This window comes from Somniosus microcephalus, chromosome 14, assembly GCF_052327205.1.
Source record: "Somniosus microcephalus isolate GS21.2 chromosome 14, FLI_Smic_1.0, whole genome shotgun sequence".
NCBI lineage: Eukaryota > Metazoa > Chordata > Chondrichthyes > Squaliformes > Somniosidae > Somniosus > Somniosus microcephalus.
The window spans coordinates 79,789,983-79,803,031 of record NC_141000.1 but is presented as its reverse complement, the minus strand read 5'-3'; the positions used below and the strand labels follow the sequence as shown (position 1 = coordinate 79,803,031).

General features: G+C 43.8%; 1 protein-coding gene across 1 annotated transcript in view; it reads right to left on the bottom strand.

The window, feature by feature from the left end:
- The window catches only part of trim45 (tripartite motif containing 45), a 44,122-nt gene extending 32,894 nt beyond the window's left edge, over positions 1 to 11,228 (bottom strand). The window contains exons 1-3 of the mRNA XM_086006767.1: positions 9,955 to 11,228; positions 8,890 to 9,626; positions 1,598 to 1,727 (exon numbers count right to left, since the gene is read on the bottom strand). Of these exons, the coding sequence (XP_085862893.1) occupies positions 1,598 to 1,727; positions 8,890 to 9,626; positions 9,955 to 10,430 (1,343 nt within the window). The 5' untranslated portion in view covers positions 10,431 to 11,228. The remainder of the gene's footprint in view (positions 1 to 1,597; positions 1,728 to 8,889; positions 9,627 to 9,954) is intronic.
- Between the last annotated feature and the right edge of the window lie 1,821 nt (positions 11,229 to 13,049).

Genomic DNA, 13,049 nt, shown 5'->3' with positions numbered 1-13,049 from the left:
TTGCCGACCAGTTTATTCCTACTCTGTTTTCTGTCCGTTAACCAATCCTCAATCTATGCTCGTATATTAACTCCAATCCCATGAGCCCTAATTTTGTTTAATAACCTCTTGTGTGGCACCTTATCGAATGCCTTCTGAAAATCCAAATACACCACATCCACTGGTTCCCCCTTATCTATTCTGCTAGTTACAACCTCAAAACTCCAACAGATTCATCAAACACAATTTCCCTTTCATAAATCCGTGTTGACTCTGCCCAATCCTATTATTATTTTCTAAGTGCCCTGTTACCACATCCTTAATAATAGATTCTAGCATTTTCCCTACTACTGATGTGAGGCTAACTGGTCTGTAGTTCCCCGTTTTCTCCCCCCCCACCCCTTCTTAAACAGTGGGGTGATATTTGCTACCTTCCAATCTGTGGGAACCGTTCTAGAATCTATGGAATCTTGGAAAATGACAACCAATGCGTCCACTATCTCTATAGCCACCTCTTTCACAACCCTAGGCCATCAGGTCCAGGGGATTTATCGTCTTTCAGTGCCATTAATTTCTCCAGTACTATTTTTTTACTAAACTGTTTTTTCAGTTCCTCATTCTCGCTAGAGCCTCGGTTCGTCACTATTTCCAGGAAATTTTTTGCATCATCTTCCGTGAAGACAGATACAAAGTATTTGTTTAATTTCTCTGCCATTTCCTTATTCCCCATTATAATTTCTCCTGTCTCAGCCTGTAAGGGACCAACATTTACTTTTGCTAATCTTTTCCTTTTTACACACCTATGGAAGCTTTTACAGTCTGTTTTTATGTCTCTCGCTAGTTTACTCTCATATTCTATGTTCCCTTTATCAATTTCTTGGTCCTCCTTTGCTGAATTCTAAAATCCTCCCAATCCTCAGGCCCACTACGCTTTTTGGCAACATTATAAATCTCTTCCTTTGATCTAATACTATCTTTAACTTCTCTTGCTAGCCACGGTTGAACCACTTTTCCTGTGGGGTTTTTGCGCCTTAAACGAATGCATATTTGTTGTAAATTATGTATTAATTCTTTAAATGCTAGCCATTGCTTGTCTACCATCATACCTTTTAATGTAGTTTCCCATTCTACCTTAGCCAACTCGCCCCTCATACCTACGTAGTTTGCTTTGTTTAGATTAAGACCCTAGTTTCGGATTTAACTAATCAAACACATACAAATCACAAATATTTTACTGATATAATGATGGGTCAAATGGGAGCCTTCTATGCTGGAGTGTCTATAATTCTATTAGAAAATCAGATAGAATGCACGTAGATTCAAAGCAGCAGAAATTCCCCCTCCCCATAGATGAATCATTTGAAAGGTGAATTTTAAAGAATCTGTACATGAAATGCTCTTTCTGGGCATTAATTAAATAACTTGTAGAGTGTATAGTTTTGAAGAAAATCAGATCTCGAATAAGAGATTCAGATTAACTTAGATCAGGTGCAAGGGGTGGAGGCTATGGAAATTAGCTGCTCGATAACCTAGTCGTAACCTACTTTACAAAGCAAGACAGCTACATTTTGTCAGACATTAATTTATGGTCCAGTTACCTCTTGCACAAATTACCCACCATTCTTTGTTGTTCTTGTTGACGATGCTAACCCGAATGGATTCGCCTCCTCTCCCCATCTGCTGCCCCATTTGGTCATTACAGACCAGTACGAATACACTTGGTTCATCTTGTCGAGCCACATGGAGGCCTGAAGATGAGCAAATTGGAACTGCATTATGCGGAATACACTAGACTTGTCTCTTTACAGGAATACCTGACACAATAAATACAACACTTAAAACCACTTATGCCCACTGCCCCCACTCCCCCCTCAATATATAAAGCACATAGAAATCACAAAGGCACCAGTGTGTCTCCATGCACAGTGAGAAGCAGGTTTGATTCCCACTCCTGAACTCAGCTACACTCTCGCTGGGAGGTGCTGTGTAGAGTAGTGTCTGTACACAGGTCAATAAAAATCAGAAGCAAATCAGCTTGTCGTCCAGTGGCAGACTGGAGCATTAACAGGTTACAATCAGCTCTCTTAACTACAGTTGGCTACTTGGCCTCAGAAGACAGGGATTTGAACCAAAAGAATGCAACTCTATTCCCACCTTCCCACAGCCAGCTCACATTACCAAACAGCATTATTTACTTTACTGCCTTCCCCAATTACCCTCTCCCCAATGTACCAATATCCCACAAATAGTTCTTAGAATTCTACCCATGCCACTGACTGGCCACTATGAGCTAAACAGAATTACAGAGGACAAATGACCCATCACTTTTCTTGTGGGCAAGTACCACTCAGTCGCAGTAAACAGCAAAAACAAAATGGCAGCATGCAACATGCAGGATTTCAATTCAGCAATTAAAATGTTTCCCAAGCCACTCAGATCTAACAGTTGAAAAGCAATTTACAGACATAGAATGGAATGCACACAGCGTATAAGCAGTAATAATCTTGTAAAGTAACTATGACAACCAGACATCTCGCCTCACTATCTTACATTACGATCTCTAACTGGATCATGCAAATTTCTGGCTTCCTGCCTCACTTGATACCATGGGTGAAATTCAGGCAAGCAAGTTTACAGCTAAATAAAACTGAGCCATACAAATTCTTGATGTGAATCTCCTGTTGATTTTAATATAAAAAGAAAAAAAAAATCAGTATGTGCATTGAGCTAATAACTTACTAGCTGTGCATGAATTAATTCAGAATAAGCCCTACCTTTAATTCTGCACACAAACTAAACACACTTACTTGGGCAATATACTGAGAACAGTCAAATTAAGTTATTTTTGGGGAAGTGACATTCGAACTTTACAGAATTATATACTTAGATAGGAGAGGGGAGGGGATATGGAGGAGAGGGGATTACAGTGATATAGTGGCTCAAGGCCATGGAAGGATTTTAAAGACATGGATATGGATTTTAAATTTAAAGGTAGTGGGAAATCAATGTAGGTCACCGAGGATAGGTGTTATGGGTGAGCAGGACCTAGTGCAGACAGGATATGTGAAACAAAATTTTGGAAAAATTGGAGTTATGCTGACTGGAGGTTGCGATGCCATCAAGGAGAGTATGAGAGTAGTGGAGTATGGAGGCATTAACCCAACACAGTGGCCAGGGAGGGGTATGGAATCAATGCCAAATGGACATTTTTGGCAAGGGCGAAAGATGACAGCCAAAGACAAAGACTCCAGTTTTTCCAACGTTAAACTGGGGGAAGTTATTAAACTATTAAGCTATTGACTCATTCAGGACTGGATGTCAGACAAGCAAGCAGACAACATAGAGGCAGTCAAAGATCAATTGAGGCGATTGAGAAGTACAGTTGATGTACATATAAAAGCTGACTTCCTGTATAGCAACATGTAGATAAAGAGGACCTTGCCATCTCTCGGGGCCTCGTTACTCCCATCGTGTCAATTGCAGCTACGGCCATCTCTGACCACTTCCTTGGATTGCTCTCCACCCACACCCACATCCCCCTTCCCCTCCCCTACTGCCACCCCCCCCCCACAACTCTACTTCCTTCTGTGTCTCAACTTTCTTACAACTGCACTTACAAAATCCCAACTATCCAGCCTTTGGCCCTCCATTCACCATGACATTTCTGCAGCTACCAATCTGCTCAACCACACTCTCACCACCACCTTTGATGCCCTAGTCCCTATTAAAGCCATTACTCTCTCTCACCATGGCCGTTCCCCCTGGTATGGCCCACATCTTCGCTCGCTCAAGTCCAAGGGATGCAGGCTTGAATGGATATGGTGGACAACTGGTTTAACCATTCACCGCCAGATCTGGCTGGAACACAAAGCATTATCTGGTCCTGCTCTTGTCTGCCAAATCTGCTCACTATTCCAGGATCATTCTGGAATGCAAAGATAACCCCCGGTTACTATTTTCTACTGTTAACCGTCTTCTTAAACCTCTCTCCCCTGTCTCCTCCACACTCACCTCCAACAAGTGCGAGGAGCTCATGGACTTCTTTGTCTCTAAGATTGAGACCATCCGATCAGCTGCCTCTGCCACTTCCATTCCTTCCCCTAGCCCACTGGCCAAACTTCCTCTAAGGTTCCCCCCGGCCCTAGCCATGAACTCGCCAAGCATCTTTCTCCAGTTTCTCTCCGATTTCCCCTCTTGACCTCTCCACATTAATCTTGTCCACGAGACCCACTTCCTGCTCCTTCGACCCTATTCCCACTAAACTGCTGACCACCAACTTCTTTTTCTGGCTCCCATGTTAGCTGATATTGTAAACAGTTCACTCTCCTCAGGTACTGTCTCCCTCTCCTTCAAATCTGCCGTTATTACCCCTCTCCTCAAAAAACTAACCCTTGACCCCCTCCATCCTTGCAAACTACCGCCCCATCTCCAAAGTCCTTGAATGTGTTGTCGCCTCCCAAATCCATGCCCATCTTTCCTGGAACTCCATGTTTGACTCCCTCCAATCCAGTTTCCATCCCGCCACAGTACCAAAATGGCTCTTATCAAAGTCACAAATGACATCCTTTGTGACTGTGACAAAGGTAAACTATCCCTCCTTGTTCTTCCTGACCTGCCTGCTGCCTTTGACACTCCATCCTCCTTCAACGCCTCTTCACCATCATCCAGCTGGGTGGGACTGCACTTGCCTGGTTCCAATCTTATCTATCTAATCGTAGCCAGAAAATCACCTGCAATGGCTTCTCTTCCCATTCCCACATTGTTACCTCTGGGGTCCCCCCCAAGGATCTATCCTTGGCCCCCTCCTATTTCTCATCTATATGCTGCCCATTGGTGACATCATCTGAAAACACAGCATCAGTTTCCACATGTATGCTGATGACACCCAGCTCTACCTCAGCACCACTTCTCTCGAACCCTCCACGGTCTCTAAATTGACACACTGCTTGTCCGACATCCAGTTCTGGATGAGCAGAAATTTTCTCCAATTAAATACAGGAAACTTTGTGCTATCCGGCACCGACGGGACCGAGCTGTTGCCGTTCCCTCAAAACTGCCGGACACTCCAGCTCTAATGTTGAAAGATACGGAAGTTTTTGAGCTCCGTATCCGTCAACAAACCCTGTTGCTTAGCAACAGCTTCTAAACAGTCCAAGCATCTCTGTAGCTTAGCAACAGCTTCAGCAGACCTTGCAGAGCTTGACTGTTGAGGAAAAAAGCAACAAGAAGAAAAACCTAACGAAAACAGCTCCTGATTTTTGCCGGTGGCTCGAGCATTCCGGACAGTTAGCCTCCGGATAACACAAAGTTTCCTGTATTGGGAAGACCGAAGCCATTGTCTTCGGGCCCCACCACAACTCCGTTCCCTAACCACTAACTCCACCCCTCTCCCTAGCATCTGTCTGAGGCTGAACCAGAATGTTCACAACCTTGGTGTCATATTTGACCCCGAAATGAGCTTCTGACCGCATATCTGCAGCATAACAAAGACCGCCTATTTCCACCTCCGTAACATTGCCTGTCTCCGCCCCGCCTCAGCTCATCCACTGCCGAAACCCTCATCCATGCCTTTGTTACAGCTAGACTTGACTATTCCAATGCACTCCTGGCTGGCCTCCCACATTCCACCCTACGTAAAGTTGAGGTCATCCAAAACTCGGCTGCCCATGTCCTAACTCGCACCAAGTCCCGTTCACCCATCACCCCTGTGCTCGCTGACCTGCATTGGCTCCCCGTTAAGCAACGTCTTGATTTCAAAATTCTCATCCTGGTTTTCAAATCAGCTCCATGTCCTCGCCCCTTCGCAATCTCTAATCTCCTTCAGCCCCCCACCCCCACCCCAGAGACATCTGCACTCCTCTAATTCTGCCCTCTTGAGCATCCCTGATTATAATCGCTCAAACATCGATGGCCATGCCTTCAGCCCTAGGCTCTAAGCTCTGGAACTCTCGCCACCTCTCTATCTCCCTTTCCTCCTTTAAGGTGCTCCTTAAAACCTACCTCTTTGACCAAGCTTTTGGTCATCTGCCCTAATTTCTTATGTGGCTCGGTGTCAATTTTTTGTCTTATAACACTCCTGTGAAGCGCCTTGGGACATTTTACTATGTTAAAGGCACTATAAAAATACAAGTTGTTGTTGTTGGACTAAGGAAAGCTTCTTGAAGAACTCCAGAGATGACGGAGGGGTTAGGAAGAGAACCTATTGGTGGAGAAGCTCAGACTGTGTTCACAAAAGAATGGAACCATGTGGGCAGTCACATGGAGCTGAACAATGGAAAAGAGACATTGGAGGTCTGCTGAGGCACTCTACAAAAATGGGCTAGATAAAATGGGCAGTCTTAGATGAAACTTGCTTTGGGTAAATGTTAGATACTGTTCATTGTAGAAAAGACATGGGTAATTCATCGACTCTCTGAATGGTGTTGAACAATCTGGGGGGCGGGGGTGGGTAGCCGACTCAACATGTCCAGTCATTCTGGAACAATCAACAAGCTAAATAAACTGCTGAACTATGTTGCTAAGTCAGTACAGCGTAAGTCAGAGGATGGCATGCTGAAGCTATACAGTACTCTGGTCAGACCGCACCTCAGGTACTTTGTCCAGTTTTAGTTACAAAATAAGCATTCAAGCAGTGCAGAGAAACTCATGAAGCTCACAGAAAGTGAAGAGCCAGGGTGTGAATTATGAAGAATGGCTGGAGAAACCTTGGCTTTTCATCAAGGAAAGGATGTGTCCAAGAGGTCAGCTTGCAGAGATATACAAGATAGTTAATGGAACAGAAAAGGTAAACCTAGAATATTACTTTAAAATGTGAGCAGGACAAGGGGACACAGGTTCAAACTGGCAAAGGGAATATTTAAGACAGAGATCAGGGGAAGTTTATTTACACACAAAGAATGATCAACACCTTGGTGTCGACCTGCTTTTTTTCTTCTACCAGGCTCCTGTACCAATGGAATAAAAACTGGAAATGCTCAGCGGAACCTGGCTCTGACGATAGGTCATCGACCTGAAACACGAACCCTACCTTCCTCTCTCCACAGATGCTACCTGACCTCCTGAGTGTTTCCAGCATTTTAGATTTCCAGCATCTGCAGTAGAACAAGCCAAACCTAATTCCACTGTACTGCTATCTTCTCATATCTCTGCATTTTCCTTTGTTTCAAATATTACCCACCTTTCCCTTAAATTATTCAATGGTCTCTGCCTCAACTACTGTCTGTGGCAAATTCTCTATCAACCCTTTACATAAATAAATTTATCTCAACCTCTTTCCTCAATGACAATAGTAAATTGTTGACCCCTTTGTTACTGACTGCCCAGCTAAAGGAAAAAAGTCTTTCTTTATTTACCATATATCAAACCTTTCAAAAACACATGGGAATACACAATAAATGGTCGGACACTGAAGTGCAGAGGGACAGAGGGACCTTGGAGTGCATGTCCCTAGATCCCTGAAGGTAGCAGGACAGGTAAATAAGGTGGCTAAGGCGGCATACGCGATACTTGCCTTTATTAGCCGACGCATAGAATATAGAGCAGGGAAGTTATGCTTGAACTGTATAAAACACTAATTAGGCCACAGCTAGAGTACTGCGTACAGTTCTGGTCACCACATTACAGGAAGGGTGTGATTGCGCTAGAGAGGGTACAGAGGAGATTTATGAGAATGTTGCCAGGACTGGAGAATTTTAGCTATGAGGCAAGATTGGATAGGCTGGGGTTGTATTCTTTGGAACAGAGGCTGGGGAGAGACCTAATTGAGGTGTATAAAATTATGAGGGGCCTAGATAGAGTGGATAGGAAGGATCTATTTCCCTTAGCAGAGGGTTCAACAACCAAGGGGCACAGATTTAAAGTAAATGGTAGGTTTAGAGGGGATTTGAGGGGAAATGTTTTCACCCAGAGGGTGGTGGGGGTCTGGAACTCACTGCCTAAAAGGGTGGTAGAGGCAGAAACACTCACCACATTCAAAAAGAGCTTGGATGTGCACTTGAGGTGCCGTGGCCTACAAGGCTACGGACCAAGAGTTGGCAGGTGGGATTAGGGTGGATAGCTCTTTGTCGACCGGCGCGGACACGATGGGACGAATGGCCTCCTTCTGTGCTGTAAATTTCTATGATTCCTATATTTCCTGGCCTGCTGAGTGTTTCTAGAATTTTCTGTTTTTATTTACAGTATTTTACTTTTTTTGTTTACTTGTGCTAATGGAGCCTGCTCCACTTTACCAGTTTTTCCATGTTTCCCTTTCCAACCCAGACTATGCATACACTGGGTGTCTTTTTCTCTCAGTATGCCTCCTATTGTCTCATGACTTTACATAAAGTCAACTATAAAAGTATGCACTATCCTCCATAAACAGTAAAGTGAAATGACAGTGGCCATCATACAAGATTTCAACCCAGGCCCTCAGATCCTACATATTTATCTATCAAAAGACATTTTTTGTGCCTGCAGCCTCAGGCATGTGCTTTCTGATTGGTGAAATGCTGGCTCCTGTCCAGATTTTCTGATTGAATCCAGTGATTCGCTGTTTCTACTGTGAAAAACATGATCATCTTTTTTCCTCCCATCAGGATAGTTAGTGCACAGCTAACCAAACATGGAACACAGAGGTGGACATGGAAAACAGAGGTGGTCATAACTTACCTTAACACCTTCAGCATGTTACCACCCTGTGACCACCAGCATGGCCTGCTGTTCTCGATCATAGGCTCCCCCACTGCTCATTTTCTAAACCTCCTAATTGACAGCCCTCACCTCATACTTGACAATCCGTTTCCACTCTGCCACTTGCACCGAGGCCTCCAACCCTCACAGCACAACCAAATCCACGGGAGATGCATCAGTAATTCAAAAACTTTAAAGAAATTCAACACTTGAAAAGTTAAGTTTGTCTTTCTCACTTACCTTCACCCTGAAGAACACACTTGGTGGGATCAACTGCCTTTGTGACAATGATTCCGAACACCTCAAACCCATCGCACTGTCCTGCTTTCTCCTGCGGCTGGAACCGTATCCCATCATCCTCTCCAGGGTGAGTGCTGTAACTAATCTTATTCAGCTGTTTCAACCGGTTGACTACCACACTTTTGGTCAGTAGGATTTCCACATGAGAGCCACTAGTCAGCAAGTGCTCTGTGAAATCCACCCCAGTCTTCATATCTGCCAGGATCTGTTCCAACTGGATCTGCTGCAGATACAGGGAATTCTCCTTCTGGACTCTCAGCTCTTCCAGCTCTTTCAAAAGTCTGTTCCGATGTTTCTCTAAAGCCCGGATATAATCCTCTGTAAAACTATTAATTTCTTCAGTTATCGCTCTCAGCCGCTCTTGTACTAGCTGCCTAGTGTTGTCAATCTTTTGCAAAGTATCCTGCAATGCACCAACGTGTGGCTGTGTTTGCTTCAGAAGCTCCCTGATGAAACTGCCATGTTTGTTAATGACACTAGCAATAAAGTCACAGTTATGGTCACGATGATCCACCATACAACAATCCCTGCAGACCAGACGATCACATGTCTCACAAAACAGCCTCAGTTCCTCTGCAGGATGAACAGGGCACATGATGGGCTTAACAATTCTCTCATTTCCACCTTGTAGGTCCTTCAGAGCCACTGTGTTGTGAGAAGCGGTCATCCTCTGCCTCCTGCCGGAAGGATTAGTTTTACAGCTTAAACACGTATGACCACCGACCATGGTTATTTTCAGTTTTAACAAGATTAATTTAATTGTAAAGTGGCCATGCCTCATATCAGTTTGAAAAGTGTAGCTTACTTAATAATCTTACCTTTGTTTAATTACATTGCATCAGGACAGATAATTTTATAATAAAGTGACAGCTATTGTAATAAATGAGATATCTTTCCTACAATGGTATAGTTCACTAGAATCATTGCACACAATAAGCAAAGCTTTGAAGATGCATACAAGGGGAGCCAATACAATCCCAATGACCAGTCCAAACAGAGTCTTACCTGTGTGCTTTGGAGCAGAAGTCACAGAGATTTGCTGAGCAGATGTGACACCTTCTTTCAGCATCTCCATCGTTACAAAGATCACAGACTAACCTGTAGTCGGGTCTCTTCAGACTCTCCAGTAAAACCTCATTCAGAATCAGATGGTTACTGGTCAGCCCTCGCACTCCAGCAGGGGGCACAGGCACCTCACAATCACAGACTGGACACAGGATACAGGCCCCAGGCTCCGAGCAATCTAATGATCCTCCAGATCCTGACTCAACCTCCCTCTGAGTCCGAGGAACAGAGAACTGCTCCAAGCCTCTCGCACAGCCGAGGCAGAACGTATGCAGACAAGGCAAGATCTTCGGATCGGTGTAAAAGTTTTTACAAACCGAACACTTTGTCCTGCAGCTCCTTGGAGATTCGGAACTTGTCGAGGACGGTGCAGAAGTCTTAGAGTTATTTTCCAACTTTTCCTGACTCTCTGACATTTTTGGAAATTTACAGAAAAATATGCAAAAATAAATAAATTTAATTACATTTCCTAAATCTCAAGTACATTAAAAACATCTCAAAATCCAAAACAATTCCTCAAGCATCCTAACTGGTTGATATCAATAGTTCAATAAGATCTTAAATCTGAATCCTTAAATACCTCAGTTCTTCACTTGGCTCACTCCAATGCTGCCTATTGCTCTACCGGCACTAAAATGTTTCTTTTATACTTTAAAACTCCAGACCCATTTTCTACTATAACATCCAAACCAAATTTCTAATGAAGACTATTAAGTATTGAAGAGTTATTATTAATTCACTTTTATTTTTAATTCTGGTGCAGTTAGTTATTGCCAAATGATCAAAGTGTTAAGTTTCCTATCACTTTGTAATTAATCTTTAATTTCACAGGCACTGCTCGACATTACAATGTAGGTCACCGTATAGAATCAAACGGCACTACCCGATTTCTCCTATTACTAAATATAAATCAAACTTTCACTGGTCTCCACTCCTAACATATGACCCGTTGTTCACTCAACCAGAACCACAGATTCCCGACATCTTTCCGTAATTTTTTTTCTTTAGGTTTTCCCCACTGAATATTGTTTAAATTCTCATGGTATAAAGTCAGACTGTGCTATAGTTATGTAACACCGAACACTATTAGGACTGAGGTCTCCAAATCCAAGAAAGTTTCCAACAAAAAAACTCCCAAACTTTTCGCCCAAGCTCGTCACTTTCAATCACATTCAACTTCCCTTGTGATTGACCGCCAGACAGACCAACCAGCAGCTTGCACGCCCAGGTCAATACACCAATCTAAAATAGTAAGGCGGGATTAACAATACTCAAGCATTTGCTCTGAGACGAGGTTCCTCCAAACTTGAAACTGTAGCGGCTGGCCGGTGCTGCCAGTGCAGGTTTGGAGGGCCAGTGTCAAGGCGCCCACCCCGTCCAAGTAGTCCCATGTGTGTTCACAAAGGTCAGTTTAAACCTATCAAGTTTGTATAGAAGCAAAACACCGCAAATATTGGAAAGCGGGAACAAAAACAGAATATGCTGGAAATACACAGCAGGTCAGTTAACAGCTGTGCAGCGAACAGACTAGTCAACATTTCATTAGGGGTCAGCCTTGGCTCAGTTGCCAGCACTCTCATCTCAGTCAGAAGGTCATGGATTCAAGTCCGACTCAGGCTGCCACTTGGTGTAGCACTGAGGGAGTGCTGTGCTGTCGGAGTTGCCCCTCACATGAGATGGTAAATCGAGGTCCTGTCAGCTCTCTCTGGTGGATGTAAAAGATTCCATGGCACTATTTGAAGAAGAGCAGGGAAGTTGTTCCGGTGACTGGCCAATATTTACCCCTCGATCAACAACACTGAAACAGATGATCAGATCATTGTCTCATTGCTGTTTGTGGGCAATGGTTCATCTCACCCATTGTTAACTTGATCCACCGAACCAACATGGCATTGGACGTGTTTCCTAACCTGTTCGGCACGGGAGATTGGCCCCCTAAATTGGACCTCTTTGCACCAGTTTTCTGCCTGAGAAACTGGTGCAATGGGATCCAATTTCACCCCCATCAAGTGTAAAAACTCAAAAAACATGACACATAATCTAAATCTATTTCAAGAAAGTGATTAAGTACCTCTTCCTTCTCTTTAATAAACTCAGAAAGCAATTTGAACTCTTGTTTGACGCTTTCCTTCAATTTTATCTTATTCTTTAATTACAGTTTACAACAATAACAACAACTTGCATTTATATAGTGTCTTCAATATATATTAATTATCTGGACGAGGGAACTAGATGTAATATCTCCAAGTTTGCAGACGACACAAAGCTGGGTGGGCGTGTGTGCTGTGAGGAGGATGCCGAGAAACTCCAGTATGATCTGGTTGGGTTGGGTGATTGGGCAGAAGCATAGCAGATACAATATAACGTGGATAAATGCGAGGTTATCCACTTTGGTGTCAAAAACAAGAAGGCAGATTATTATCTGAATGGTAATAGATTGGGAGAAGGGGAAGTGCAACGAGACCTGGGCGTCCTTGTGCACCAGTCACTGAAGGTAAGCATGCCGGTGCAGCAGACGGTTAAGAAGGCAAATGGTATGTTGGCCTTCGTAGCGAGAGGGTTTGAGTACAGGAACAAGGATGTCTTGCTGCAGTTGTACAGGGCCTTGGTGAGACCACATCTTGAGTATTGTGTGTAGTTTTGGTTGCCTTATCTGAGGAAGGAGTTCAGCGAAGATTCACCAGGCTGATACCTGGGATGGCAGGAATGACGTATGAGGAGAGATTGGGTTGATTGGGCTTGTACTCGCTGGAGTTTAGAAGAATGAGAGGGGATCTCATTGAAACTTATAAAATTCTAACAGGACTAGACAGACTAGATGCAGGAAGGATGTTCCCGATGGCGGGGGAGTCCAGAACCAGGGGTCACAGTCTAAGGATAAGGGGTAAGCCATTTAGGACAGAGATGAGGAGGAATTTCCACAGGTGAACCTGTGGAATTCTCTACCACAGAAGGCAGTAGAGGCCAATTCATTAAATATATTCAAGAAGGAGTTGGATATATTTCTTAAGGCTAAAGGGATCAAGGGATATGGG